The following is a 14,323-nucleotide window of genomic DNA, read 5'->3' on the forward strand; positions in this document are numbered from 1 at the left end:
CTCCGATGTTGCCACATCTGTTGAGTGAATGAAAAACCAGGGGGACGCGTGTAAAGAATTTGGTGATTATTTCATTTGGTGATTATTTTATGCCTGGTGATTATTTCAGCCCTGGTATCCAGCACTGGCTTTCAGTGTCCTCCATCCCTCAGAGAAAGGCTGAAAAGTGAGCCTGTGTTTGCCATACACCAGTAATTCCAAGTAGATCTAGTTCCCATCTTTTCCTGATGGTTTTCAAGATAAAAAAGCTTTAATGATTAATGAATAGCGGAAATAACCAGAAGTTACTGTGCCCATGGTGTCGCCTCATCCTTTGGAAAAATCAGGAAGGAAATTTAGCGACACAAACCAGTTCAAAGGAGTCGTGATAACCAAGCTCTTCAGTTTGCTGGCAGACAACATTGTCGATGCCATCAAAGAAGGGGAGAAAGTATCTTTTTAATAGGCTCTATAAAGTTACTTTCATTAGGAACATTGGAAAGAGTTGGGATCTAGCATTGGGGAAACAATTTTTTTACTATTAAAACATACATTTTCCACGTACCATGTAGTCATATAAATGACTTCTCAGCAAAAGTCAGTCTTTTGACTTCCAGCACATACAACAGCTCTTGACAGCTGTGAGATGAAATGGGGCAGCATCTGGTAATTTTGGGGGACGGGGTTTGTTCTGGAGACTGAAAGCTCATAAACTTTTAGTCCCATGGACAGGCAACAGGCAGGCATCAGGGACAGGATTCCTCTGTTACATCCTCCAAATTGGAAGAGACTGCACTAAAGCAAAGGAAAAGCAGCGGAAGTGGGGGAAAAGCGTGCATGTGATAATATTGTTTTCCCTGGCTCTTTTTTTCATAGGAGCTGACTTGGCTCTAGCCATCCCCATGCCTTAAACACAGTCACTGGGGACCTGGTCCACTGGAGACACAGAGACCTCGCACAAACACACCCAATATTGGTTTTCCATTTAATTCCACTGACTTTCCTGTGGAGCTCCTTAGTCTGGTGAGGCATTAAGATTACACTTTTATAGGCAATATTACAAACAGAGCCAGTAAACTGGCCCTGTACCACTTTTTATTTTAATTAGCTTTGCACTAAACACTGAAGAGATGCAGACATGGAGACGTAAAGTCACCTAAGGGCATGATGGAGAACAATGTGTCTTGCTACATATTTCTGAAATGGTGGTTGACTCAATTTATATTCACAGACAAAAGATGTACATAGCACCTATAAAGTACATTATGGGTCTTACGGTTTCCCTTTGGGTTCTAAAAAGGTAAAAATTAAGCTTAATTTTATGCTAATCAATAAGACCAGTGGGCTGCTGTCGCTTTATTACAGGACCATTATTTAAGCACTATTTTATATGTAAAATGGATTAATTTTATGATTTTTTTCCATGCAGTTATGTATTTGTACCCAGGGAAAGAAAAAAAACCCAAACCCAAACATCATGTTACAGTACGTTCTCAGCTGAAGAGAGAAGCGACCCATATCTGCCTTAACAGGATCTAGAGCAGTTGTGCTTTTGTTTTACCAGGCTAAAAAAAAAATTCTCAAAAAGAAAGAGGAAAGGTAACATTCAGTCTTGTCAAGAATACTGCTCGGAAAGAAAAAGGATAAATATTACCACTGCTTTGATGTGAACTCTTTGACCAGTACTGTTGCGGTCCTCCTTTGCTCCTACACTGGCCTCCAGTAGAAGACCTAGAGTTTGGAGGGTGGGAGTAGCCGGAATCCTGCTCCGTATTTAGCTACAGCACTTAATAAATTCCTATTGATCCTACTGATAAAGCCAGTACCTTGCAGCAAGAATTAAGTGCATCTTACACTATGTTATCTCTCGACTTTTGTAATTAAGAGCGTAGCAAGATCGTTGCAGTGATAGAAAACATACTTCTTTACTGGTGAAAGGCTTTGCGTCAGGACCACCATGTCAACTGCTATTTTAAGTTTGAACATAAAACATGAAGAGCACTATTGTCATCTAAGCAATAAGTCCTAATGCCACTGTAGTTACTGTAGCAGCATCAATCAAGGCATCATGGTGACCCCGAGCACTAATCCTCCCCAATTCTTTCCGTTTCGCTGGCAGCCACATCCCAGGAAGCTGTCTTCAGCAAGGCAGAAGCAGGTAAGAGAAATACATTAAAAATCTATGTCCCATCCTGAGTTGTCATCAGGGGGTGGTTCATCACTGTCCTCCGGGAAGCTGTCAAAATTGCTTGTGTCTGTTGGAGACGCAACCTGCAGAAAGAAGAGAGTGAGAAAAAGGGGATGGTTATCAATGTGGACCTCTGCAGACATTCCCCTCTCCAGCTCGCAGCTGTCATCATTCAAAAGCACTCATCATCACTAACTGCAGCAAGAAAGGAAAGTTCCACATTCAACAACTTTTTGCTGAAACCCAGGAGGTCTTCCCACAGCTGCCCTGCTGTAATGATCCAGGCCCTCCAGGGCCCCTAGTTCAAGAACAACTGTCCTACCCATGCTTACAAGGTTGGCCAAAAAGACTTAGAAAAGTCCTGGGTCTCCCAAAACCCAGGATTTCTAAGTTAGGGCTCCAGGATCCTGAATTTGAGGCTGTCAGCTGGGCCCTGCCACCTTCAAGTTTCCTGACAAGTATTGCTCAGCCTACAGAGCCTACCAGAGAAACCCACCTCCCTAGGATGAAGGCCAAGTATGTTTCTTTTTTGGAAATCACATAATTTAAAATCTTCCATAGCTAGATAATTTCTCATTTTTTTGCTTTATGATGGCAACTGAAAGTCTCTTACAACGAGACCCTGACACGTTCAATGCCATTTAAAAAAATGAAACAACACAAAACCAGGCCACTAGCTCCTCCAGACTGAAATAATCAGTGTCTTACTAGAGCACACCAGTGCTTTAAGCTGTACATCAAGTAGCCAGTGCAGGCTGGAGCAGACCACACTTGCCATAGGAGTGCTAGGCAGGAAACATTGGCCATATTTTTGAGCTGTTTCACTTGCACAGATGATGGAGAAGCCACAGTTGGAGCCCAGCCTACAGTTCAGATGTTTGATGCTGGATGCTGCAATAAGCCTTGGGAAAAGACTATTTGATCAATAAGAGCTCCAACTTCAGATCTAAATTTAATTTGCTGCATCAGCTTTTTCCTGCTTGCTGAAAACATCTTGGGGAAAATTAAGATACTTGTACACCCAACTCATGAAAAAAAGCTCTTGAAAAAAAACTCCTGTAAAAGCTTAGTGGAGTACTGTAGAGTGATGAGATGCTTCACTCTGTACTGAATACTGTAATTTAATTTCTGCTGAGTTATCTGGATCTGTTTACTTTGTTGGTGCTGGCACTGTTAGGATGGAGAGCCTTCACCCTTGGGGTGCTCCACACTCGCCCTCCTCCACAGTCCCATGGGCTGGACCACATCCTTCTGCTTCTCTCAGCCCACCCCATGTGAGCTCTCCCTCGGGGAGCAGAAGCATTGGAGACATATGAACAAGATACCAGCTGCCAAAGTACAAGAGATGCAATTGGTGTGGCCATTCAAGGAGGATGCGCACGAGCTGGAGCACCTTGCAAAAGCCACTCAGCAGTGATGGACAGTGTGTAAGTGGACTGCATGGGGGAAAACATCTGTGGAGCTCCCTGGGGCTCTTCTGCAGCTGTCCACTCTGGGAACATCTAGCAGAGCAGGCATGGTTGGTTGAGCTCTGGTTAGGTGAGGCTCTAAGGGAATTAAGTCCTGCTTCGGGAAATGGATTGCCTTTTGCATTAATCTGACAAAATAAAATGGCTGAGTATATCCAACACCTCAAATGTAGAGGGTTTTCTTTTTCTTAGAAGAACCATGATTTTGGGAAGAAAGGTTGTATGAGTTGTTACTCTGCTGATTGACTTTATATGACACCAACGCTATTGTGTGTGATTCCCCACAGCTTGGAGGTCCTGGTCATCTACGTGGCCTGCAGTTCTTCACTGTCAGAGACACAGGAACTTGAGAAAAAACTTCTTTACAGTGAGGGTGACAGAGCACTGGAACAGGCTGCCCAGGGAGGTTGTGGAGTCTCCTTCTCTGGAGACATTCAATCTGTGATTCTGTGATTCTGTGATTCTGTGATTCTGTGATTCTGTGATTCTGTGATTCTGTGATTCTGTGATTCTGTGATTCTGTGATTCTGTGATTCTGTGATTCTGTGATTCTGTGATTCTGTGATTCTGTGAAACTGGATGTAAAGGAGCAAACTTGATTTTATTGTCTGTCTTGAAATGTGGTGAACAATACTACTGGCAAATTAATAGTCATTACAAAGAAGCTTAACAGAAAAAAACACAGTTTAGATTCATGAAACATTTATATATTCTTTAGGCATCCTGCTTGAGGCAGATATTTGTAAAGTCCTGCTTTCTCCTACCAAATGCCCATGGGGCAAAAGGGTGGAGGGGGATGCAAAACCCTCTTGCTCTTTCCTAGTTGTTAAGAAAACTTTAGGACGGCAGATTTAGCCCTGGAGCCATGCCTGCCGCTGCTGCAGGAGGTGCAGGACCAAGGGCGGATGGAGCAACGGGGTGCAATTAAACACGATTGCTAACGTCATTCTCTCAGTGATCCCACAGGAGAGGCAGGGAGAGAAAGGGATTAAGTTGAAACAAGGAGGGGAGGCTGCAGAACAGAAGGGGCCAAGGTAATTTCGATCAGCTAATCCTGTTTGGTTTCCCTTTGCGGCAGGCTTTGTGGGTAAAGAGCTCACAAAGACATCAAAGGAAGAGCTTTGCTCCAAAGGAAAATGAGTCGAGCTGCCCCTCCGCGTCTGCTCCCAGTTAAACATAAACTAGGCGGTAACAGGGCTTTTCATGTAGGACACGGATGCAGGGAAAAAAAGGGTGAAAAGCACAAAAGAAAAGACAGAAGGAAAGGTTATGGCAAAAGAAAAGGGAGATGGCATACAAATCCCACTTGCCTTGTCAAAAGAAGAAAGAATAAAGGAGAAAGAAAGAGGACACATCTGAGAGAAGGGGTGAAAGCGGCAGCTCTCCACTGAGATGTGAAAAGTAGATGAAGGAACAAGTGAAGCAAGTGAGGAAGAGAAAAACGTGTGGTAGTGAGTGATCCTGCCCTGAGCTCCTGCTGCAAAGGGCATTTCATTGCAGTCATGGCCTCCCTAAACTGCCTTCTCCTGGAAGAGACTGCCCGGAGACCACATATAGCTGGAAAAGTCGCTAATGTGACTTCTTCAAGCACCTTCAGAAGAAATAAAACATGTGCTGTTGCCACTTAACTACAGTGTATTAGTGCCCAAAGCTCACAACATTAATGTAAAAAAACATTACAGACCATGAAGGAGAAAATAAGTAGGGAAACTTACACTTGGTATTATAGGAGGTGTCAGTGTCCCTTTTCGTAACCCTTCCCAGTTAAAGCCTTCAAACCATCTAGAAGGGAGGCAATAAACAGTTAGACACACAGTGAAAATCTCTCTGTAGCACAAAACAAAATTTAAATTGCTTAAATAGTGGGTTTCACCACCTGAAGTCATCTTCTTCAAATTGTCCAATTAGCCTTAATAATTTTTCCTGTCATATTTATACATGTTTTTGGGGACTGAAAATGAAGTGTGTATAGCAACCCAGTGGTGATACCATGGCACAGTGCTCAGAAGAAAACTGTTCCTCACTGCAGGTGTCTTGGCAGCTGCTCTTTCCTTCCTATAGGGTTCATCCCTCCCATATGAAACCCCTGATGTCCTTCCTTCATAGGAGATTGGGATCTAAGGGCATGCACAGGGATGTCCTCCTCCTGGTTTGGGCACCTTGGGTGGGTGGCTGAGCCCTGAGCTCAGCCTTCAACCCATCCACCTAAAACGTCCATCCACCCATTTGCTTTGGGGATGGGAGAAGAGAAGGACCAGCATGGATGGATGAGATAACCTGCTTCTGCGATGGGTCTCTAACTTGTTCTTATCCCCCTCCAGCAGTATGAAAACTTAGAAGACATCACTTAACAACTCTCTCCATCAGAATAAAAGGGATGATGAATTAACATTACAGGTAGGGAGAAAGCGTTGGGAGGGGTGGGGAAAGGGAAATTGAGGAAAACTTTGGAAAGTGATTCTGCAAACCAAAAAAATCCAATCAGGCAGTGGCAGAGTTGGATTGCTTCCAAATACTTTTCTGCATTAGAGTAATTAAAGCGTAGCGGTCAACGTGAGAGGTGTTTTGCTCATAGGCAAGGCTAGCATCTGTACTGAAACACTGGGGGGAAAAAGTCTGATAGAGATTCAGTTATGAGTCTAAAACACACTGCAAGGCCAAAGGTGTTTTAAAAAAGGGGTTTTTTTTCCGAAAATTTAAGGGTTTGAAATGCATGTTTCCATGGGTTATACCTGATGGATGGTGGAGAAGACACTTACTTGTGCTTTTGGATATCTTTCACTCCGTTTTTCAAGTTCCCTAGTCTTTCTGATGGATTGTCCCTATAAAACAAATAACAAATCGGTTAATTTCCTAATCTTTCTGAGCAACTCCTTCCTTTGCAAACAAGATCAAGATGATTGTATTTCATGCACTTACCTGCATAGTTTTTTAATTAAATTAGCAGCATTTTTGGCAATCTTCTTTGGAAATTCAATCATGTCTATTCCCCTTAATATGATGTTATAGGTCTTCATGGGGTCTGGGCCTGAGAAAGGAGGACTTCAGAGGGGAGAAGAAAATAAAAATTAAAAGCATTGAAGACTGGTTAAAAAAAAAATCCAGGGCAAAATATAGTACTCTACTGAAATGAGAAAAGGTTGATGACAACTAACAATGCTTTGCTTCCCATGACCTTAACCACTTCTCAGCCAAGGAGCTCTGATACCATCTGGACGTCAATGATGCTGGCTGCAGGGAAGTACCAAAAAGTAAAGTCATGTTTTCTGCAGCAGCACATCCTAAACCTCTTATTTCCATGATGGCCCATGTCCCAACAGCCTGAGGAACAAAGGTCCGAGCAACGCTCGCTGGCTTAAACTCTGATGTTGTGACGTGCTTTCACATGGGATTAATGAGGTTGCCATCGGATTAACAGAACCATGGAATCCCAGAATTGCTGAGACTGGAAAAGCCCTTTAAGATCATCAGGTCCAATCATTAACCCAACACTGACAAGTCCCCGACTAACCCACGTCCCTCATCACTACAAGACTCTTCAATCCCTCCAGGGGTGGGGACTCCACCACTGCCCTGGGCAACCCCTTCCAATGCCTGAGAACCCTTTCAGGAAAGAAAATCTTCCCCAGATCCAATCTCAACTGCCCCTGGGGCAACTTGAGGTCATTCCCTCTTGTCCTGTCACTTGTTACTTGGTTGAACAGACCAACAATAACAGAACCGAGTTCTGGGTTCAGCCGCAGGGGTTGAGGTGTCAGATCCTTTCCCAGCTCCTGTATCCTGGGAGTGAGCAATGGGGGATGAAGTGAAGAAGTACCAGGAAGCAACTACTGCCAACACGAGCAGTAATATATACATTTAAAAATAAACAGGCAAAGGGATGGATATAGGGACTCAAGTCCCCATGGCGTCATGTCCACTTCCTCCTTTTCAGATGTGAGGCAACCCATCACTGCACCTCCCTGGTTGAATTGCAAACCCTTCCACCACCACATTCAGCTCACTCAGGGCCAAAAATTCATTTTCGGTGGCATTTCAGAGCAATTCCTAAAAAGCCTGCTCATGTCTTACCCATTGAGAAGTTGGCATGGAAGCTGTGATTGAAAGTGGAAAAACGAGCTATGAGGTGCAGCAGCATAGTGCTGTGCCACTGCAGCACACACCAGCTCTGAACCTTCTCCTCCCCTAATCAGGGTGACAATGGCAGAAATATTGGGATCTATTTTCAGCAGTGGCGCCGGCCCCGATGCCCATACCTGCCAGTCAGGAGTTCATACATTAAGATTCCCAGTGACCAGTAGTCTGCCGAAATGTCGTGACCTTTGTTCAGGATGATCTCGGGGGCTACGTACTCTGGGGTTCCACAAAAAGTCCATGTTTTCTTTCCAAATCCTATTTTCTTTGCAAAGCCAAAATCGACCTGCGGAAAGGAGCAGAGTACCATCAGGGCAGAGCACGAGGAAGAATGTCAGCCAGGCGCTCTGCTCCTCTTGAAGTGAAGCAAAGCAGAAAGGAGGTTTCCTGGTGGGAATATTCTCCTAACTAAAGCATTATCATGGGTCCTTCCAGAACCAAGCAACCACAATGATCTTTTTGTCTATTTATCCTTTGCAATATAAAAGGAAGATTCTCATGAGGGAGGAAGAACAAATACCAACACTGAGGGCTTCTTGGGAGATGTAACTTCGTATCATTCACAGCTCAGGCTGATTTGACTGACTTGTTGTTTTTTAAACTCCCAGCCTTGAGCAACAAACTATTTAGGCTAAATACTGAGCATTTTTGCATCTAATGAAAAGTTCAGATTTCTCCTAGTTTAGAGAGTGATGCAGTAGAAGTGTTCGCCCAGTTCTCCCAATTCCCTTAAGGCTGTTGGAACATGCTGGCCAGCTCACAAACCTCCGCATGCCCTATAGCTGTGCCTCCATGGCATGGCAAACACAGAAAATCAGATTATACTGGAAACTGAATCATAGAATCGTTTGGTTGAAAAAGACCTTTGATATCATTGAGTCCAACCATACCTGTCCACTACTAAACCATATCTCTGAGCACCTCATCTACCCATCTTTTAAACCCCTCCAGGGATGGGGACTCAACCACCTCCCTGGGCAGCCCATTCCAGTGTATGATGACCCTTTCAGTGAAGAAATTTTTCCTCATACCCAATCTGAACCTCCCTTGGCGCAACTTGAGGCCATTTCATCTTGTCCTATCACTTGTTAACTGGTTGAACAGACTGGCCTCCACTTCTCTGCACCCTCCTTTCAGGGAGTTGTAGAGAGTGAGAAGGTCTTCTCTCAGCCTTCTTTTCTCCAGGCTCAACAGCCCCAGTTCCCTCAGCTTCTCCTCATCACACTTGTGCTCCAGACTCTTCCCCAGCTCCATTGCCCTTCTGTGAGACATGCTCCAGTGCCTCAATGTCCTTATTGTAGTGACGGCCCAAAACTGGACACAAACTGAAGCTGTTCTTTGGGGCCCAGGCAGAGCTGAGGTTAATAGGCTTACTGCATTTTTAGCTCTACCTCCTCTGCCCTTCCCTGCAAGGTGCTGGGCTGGCTCAGAGCTGTGGTCTGCAGCATGCTCTGCTGTCCCTTGATGGCTGGGAGATGTTCCTACACCTTGAGCTGGTCAGGAGCAAAAGATCCTACATGGTTATAGTGCCACAGGAGATCTGGGACACTTCTTGTGCTATCACGGATGTTTTCAGGGAGATCAAAATGCCTAAGGAGCTGGGGGTTGGTGATGGGACCAGCAGAGACCCCAGTCCAGATCCTATTTGAGTGGGAAGAAGGACAGTCCTGTATCTAATCTTCTTGATCATCTTGGACCCCTCCCTGGCCTTAGTGAAATGCTGCAAAGGATAAACTCTGATGTCATTCATTAGGCTTAGTGTCATGGTGAGACATGGTGGCTGCCACCAGGCCATAAAAGTCCATGATGGAGGTGGTCTGACTTACTGTTCCCAACTACTGACATCGCTCCTGGGTTTCCCTTCCCAAAGGCAGGGAAGAGTCCCCAGGCCAAGAGGCAGAGACCTTGGCCTCCAGTGACTCAGAAAGTGCATCAGCCTCTTTTGGACACAGTTCTTTTCAGGAGTGCGTTGCCCTGTCTTTCACTGATGGCTTCCCAAGTGCCCACATCCTCCAGCATCTCCCACCAAGGGAAGTCCTTCTTTTCTCCTCCCCCTCTCCATCGTCTCACCTGGCATTTGGGGTGTACCCTACATGCAGGACACCTCTACAGTGATTTCTGAGGCAAAAAAGTAATATAAGTCAAAAAAGCAATACAGTGAAACCCATCAGAAACTCCCTAATTTGGGGGGTGGAGGTCTTGCACGTGCCACCATCCTGGGTTGCAGAGGTTGATCTTGCAGGGGGACAACACCGAGAAGGACCATGACCTTCTGGGAAGAGCAGTTTCAGGCAGAGCTTTACGCAATCGTCCCAGAGGAGTTTGCAGAGATCAGTCAGGTGTGTTATCACAAGATGTGCTATCACAGGTCAGGTGCTAAATCACAAGTGGCTCTCTTCAAGCAAGAAGCTGTATTTGCACAGTTCAGCAACACAGCCCAGAGCAATTAATAATGATAATTTTTTGCCATGACAGGGTCATGATTAATATTTCCATTAAGACTGCCTTTTTTAATGCTTACACAAAGGACCTGACACAGAAACAGGAGCTTGCAAAATTTGCTTCACCACTCACCTATCAAGCCCACAGATGCAAGTCCTCTCCTACCAATATTTTAAGACACCTATTTTCAAATTATGTTTTGGTCTTTCAGTAGCTCCAAAGCAGTAGAATGAATTTTTCTTGATGCTTTTCTCAAAACATTTCTGCTTCAGGACCACAGATCTGAATTGCAAACCAGAATTAGTGTTTCCCAGCTCAGCTGTACCCTGAGCCTCAGTCCGCCAGTGGTTGGGAAAACATCCCAGTCATGGGTGATGACACTCTTGCCCTGATCTCACCTCAGCATCTACTGATGGCCACCATCAGAGAAAGGACCCTGGGCTGAGTGGACTTTGTTTCTGACCCTCTATGGCTAATCCTGTGTTTTCCTGTAACCCTGACACCAGTTGTCTGATAGCAGTGGTGAATTTTTTTTTGCAAACCAGACGTTGCAGGCACTCACCAGTTTGGCATAACCTCGATGATCCAGAATGAGGTTTTCTGGCTTGAGGTCCCTATAAATGATCCCTTTGGAATGCAAATAGGCAAAAGCTTCGACCACACACGCTGTGTAAAACCTGGTCGTCGAATCCTCAAACGAACCTCTACATAAAACAAGAGGGAAAGGGGATAAAGCAACTAGATTTCTTCCCTTACTGGACTTCACTCTACTGTTAAAATATCTATCCAGTTCAGCAGAATCACTCTAATACCCAGAAAGCGCCCGTTGCTGAACTCATTTTTATATAGAAATTTTATTGTATTTACATTTTTGAAGTTAGCAACTTTGCCTTCAATCCACCTTCATATCAAACATTCGTATCTAAAATGTTTTAGGTTCTATTTTATAACCTCACCGCATAGAAGTAAAATTTACAAATCATTACATTGTAAGCAAAAGGCGATTTTTATTACAATCTTTGTTTTTTGGGTAATAAAGCTATTTATTTTGAGCTGGAGATTGAGAACTCCTGTCCTAATGTTCATAACCGAGACAAAAAGGCAGAAAAATTACAGTTGCTAGGACTTGAAGAATTAATTGTAAATTGAGCATAAACTGCACTTTTGAATCCTCATTACAGCATCAGTTTGCAACCAGTTTTCCGAAGCAAACCATAACCCCCTGCCCACCCGGAGCGCGGTGGGAGCTGGCTGAGCTCAGGAGCCTGTCTAAGCTAGGTGGCAGCAGAACCCCAATTTAAAGCCGAGAGAATTCCAGATGAAATTATCAGCCTCTGACAAAGATGATGAAAAATACCACCCGGCACCTGTTCACTTTGCCTAAGTTCTTGTTTTAATGGTCCGGAGAAGGCATGCTGTTAGGAAAAGGAAGAATTACAAAAAAATTCCTTCTAGGTAATTAAAAAATAATTTAATATCTGCTTTCCAATAAATCTTTTCAATGCATTTCTTCTGCTTTCCAAATGAAATTAAATGATGTGCCAATTATGAGCCTATTACATAGCTACATGCCACTCACCTGCATCTTTTCCTGCCCCGTGGGCATATGAACATGCATGTCCCACACACACCCACACAACCCACTGGCCACCCACCCACACCCAACCAAACCCCAATGCCACAAGGTCAAACCCCCCAGGGCAGGAAATACCAGGACCACACGTGCTTGTCCCTCACGGCATGGTATGTAATTACACACTTTCCTAACTATCCTGTGCCGTGGCATTTCTGTGTTCCCAGGGTGTAGTGCTCCTTGCGGGGTGTGGATTTGATGTGTGATCCTGTTGCCCACTTTGATGAGTGGCCCTCGTTTAATATGTGATATCTGGAGTGAAAGCCCAGGCAGAACTATTGATTTCCTCCTAGTCATCGCTATCATACCCAGCTGTGTCATAAATATTAAGACATATTAATAGACATTGTTTATCACATTTCCTCTGTGATGGAGGTGGATGTTGCTATTCATGGTTACGGAAGGCAGGCAGAGGAGCAAACACTGAGATATGCCCTCGTGGCCAAGAAGGCCAATGGTCTCCTGGGGTGCATTCAGAAGAGTGTGGCCAGCAGGTCAAGGGACATTCTCCTCCCCCTCTACTCTGCCCTGGGGAGGCCACAGCTGGAGTCCTGTGTCCAGTTTTGGGCTCCCCAGTTCAAGAAAGAACTAGGAACTACTGGAGAGAACCCAGCGGAGGCTACAAAGATGATGAGAGGACTGGAGCATCTCTCTGCTGAGGAAAGGCTGAGAGAGCTGGGTCTGTTCATCCTGGAGAAGAGCAGACTGAGAGGGGATCTGATCAATGTCTATAAATACCTAAAGGGTGGGTGTCAAGAGGATGGGGCCAGACACTTCTCAGTGGTGCCCAGTGACAGGACAAGGGGCACAAACTGGAACAAAGGAAGTTCCATCTCATGATGAGGAAAGTCTTCTTTACTGTGAGGGTGCCAGAGCCCTGGGACAGGCTGCCCAGAGAGGTTGTGGAGTCTCCTTCTCTGGAGAGATTCCACATCCCCCTGGATGCCATCCTGTGCAACCTGCTCGAGATGGACCTGCTTTGGCAGGGGCGTTGGACTGGATGATTTCCAGAGGTCCCTTCTAACCCCCACCATTCTGGGATTCTGTGAAAACAGCAGGCCTTTCTCTGGGATGGCAAATTGTGATTTTTCAGAAGACTGAAGAAATCTGCACTTTTTACCTTGAAAATGCACTTTCCCATGGATTTTTGTTCACAGCTGTAAACTCTCACTAACGTCACTGCCACCTTAGGGCCTTGGTTTGTAATTCCAGAGTCTAAAACAGCCACGGCAGCGATGCCTAAAGGTACTTCACTGGAAGGACCCTGTCTCCAGAGTGTGTCTTGCAAGACTGCAGTGAGACTGGCCTTGACATTGTGCCTCCTGTAATGCCTGGTTGCACCCTGCAGGGTCATTCTCTGCCATCATACCTGGTGCCCAAATTCTTTCTCACCCTTAAGACAATCCCATAGTTCTCTATCAGGTGCCCGAGCTTCCAGCCAGGCTCTCAAAGCTGAGAAACAGTAGCATGGGCACCCAGGACACAGCAATCATTTCTGTGGTTGTAAAGAGTTATTGTTCTAGATAATAATTAATTTGTTTAATTAAATTAAAATTAATATATGCCACTGGCTATTTAGGGGTTCCCTTTAGAGTTCAAGATACAGGGAAAGGGCAGTCAAAGACTTGTCATAGATGCAATTTATCACATGACTACCATTGCTACAATCACTACCTTTATATTTTTTCAGAGCAGCCATGAGAAAGCAGCTCTGGATAAGTCTCCACTTACATAAAGCCTTGTATGTGTTGGACACAACCTACATCAGTCTTTATTCTCAGTTCTGGCTGGATTCACTTTGTCTCTAGTCAACTGCAGAGAAACAAAAATATCTCCCCACCTTTCTGGGATCTTAAATTAAACATAGCATGGTAAGATCCAGATTTTGCCCATGAAGGATAAAGACCTTTGCTTACGCTTATCTAGAGGCGAAAATATTCCACTTTTTAAGATAACAGTTTCTTAAAACTCACCTGTCCCTGAGAATTGTCCAGAGCTCTCCACCTAGACAGGCTTCCATCAACATGTACAGGTATTTGCTGTCCTTGAATGTTCTGTAGAGCCTGTTGTTGGCAAACAAGAAAATAATAAATAAATCCACCATACAAGTGAAGGCACTAAGAGTTTCCACTCCTCACGGACAGGATGCTTCATCTCAGGAAGCACCACAAGACTATGGGGACCTTTCAGAGCTACTGCTACATTTAAGGAGAGCATTTCAATGTCTCTTCTCAGGTGGGAAATCTTTCAGCAGAAAAGGATGGGCATCTGAGTGATGAAGTGTACTGTGGACCTCAGAAGAAGAGGTCATCACCACCCTGGGTACTAAATATATAAAATCTGCCATTTCTAATGGTGTAACCTCATACTTGGCCTTCCAGATGTGCTTGACAGAGAAGTTTTCCTACTGTTTTTTTTATAACATCCATATCATCTTATTCTTCACGCTACAGAGTCCGACTGCAGATCTGCTGTCTT

General features: G+C 44.6%; 1 protein-coding gene across 1 annotated transcript; it reads right to left on the reverse strand.

Moving 5' to 3' along the window:
- Nucleotides 1-1,563: 1,563 nt before the first annotated feature.
- LOC104528014 (protein kinase cGMP-dependent 1) lies at nucleotides 1,564-13,908 on the reverse strand (the record flags this gene model as incomplete). Its single annotated transcript, XM_010171890.2, has 7 exons — nucleotides 1,564-2,250; nucleotides 5,352-5,418; nucleotides 6,396-6,458; nucleotides 6,556-6,678; nucleotides 7,893-8,056; nucleotides 10,775-10,916; nucleotides 13,819-13,908. Coding segments are annotated over 7 exons (748 nt in total), but the record flags the coding sequence as incomplete, so codon positions are not given.
- Between the last annotated feature and the right edge of the window lie 415 nt (nucleotides 13,909-14,323).

This window comes from Antrostomus carolinensis, unplaced genomic scaffold, assembly GCF_000700745.2.
Source record: "Antrostomus carolinensis isolate BGI_N321 unplaced genomic scaffold, ASM70074v2 scaffold37397, whole genome shotgun sequence".
In the NCBI taxonomy this organism is placed as follows: domain Eukaryota; kingdom Metazoa; phylum Chordata; class Aves; order Caprimulgiformes; family Caprimulgidae; genus Antrostomus; species Antrostomus carolinensis.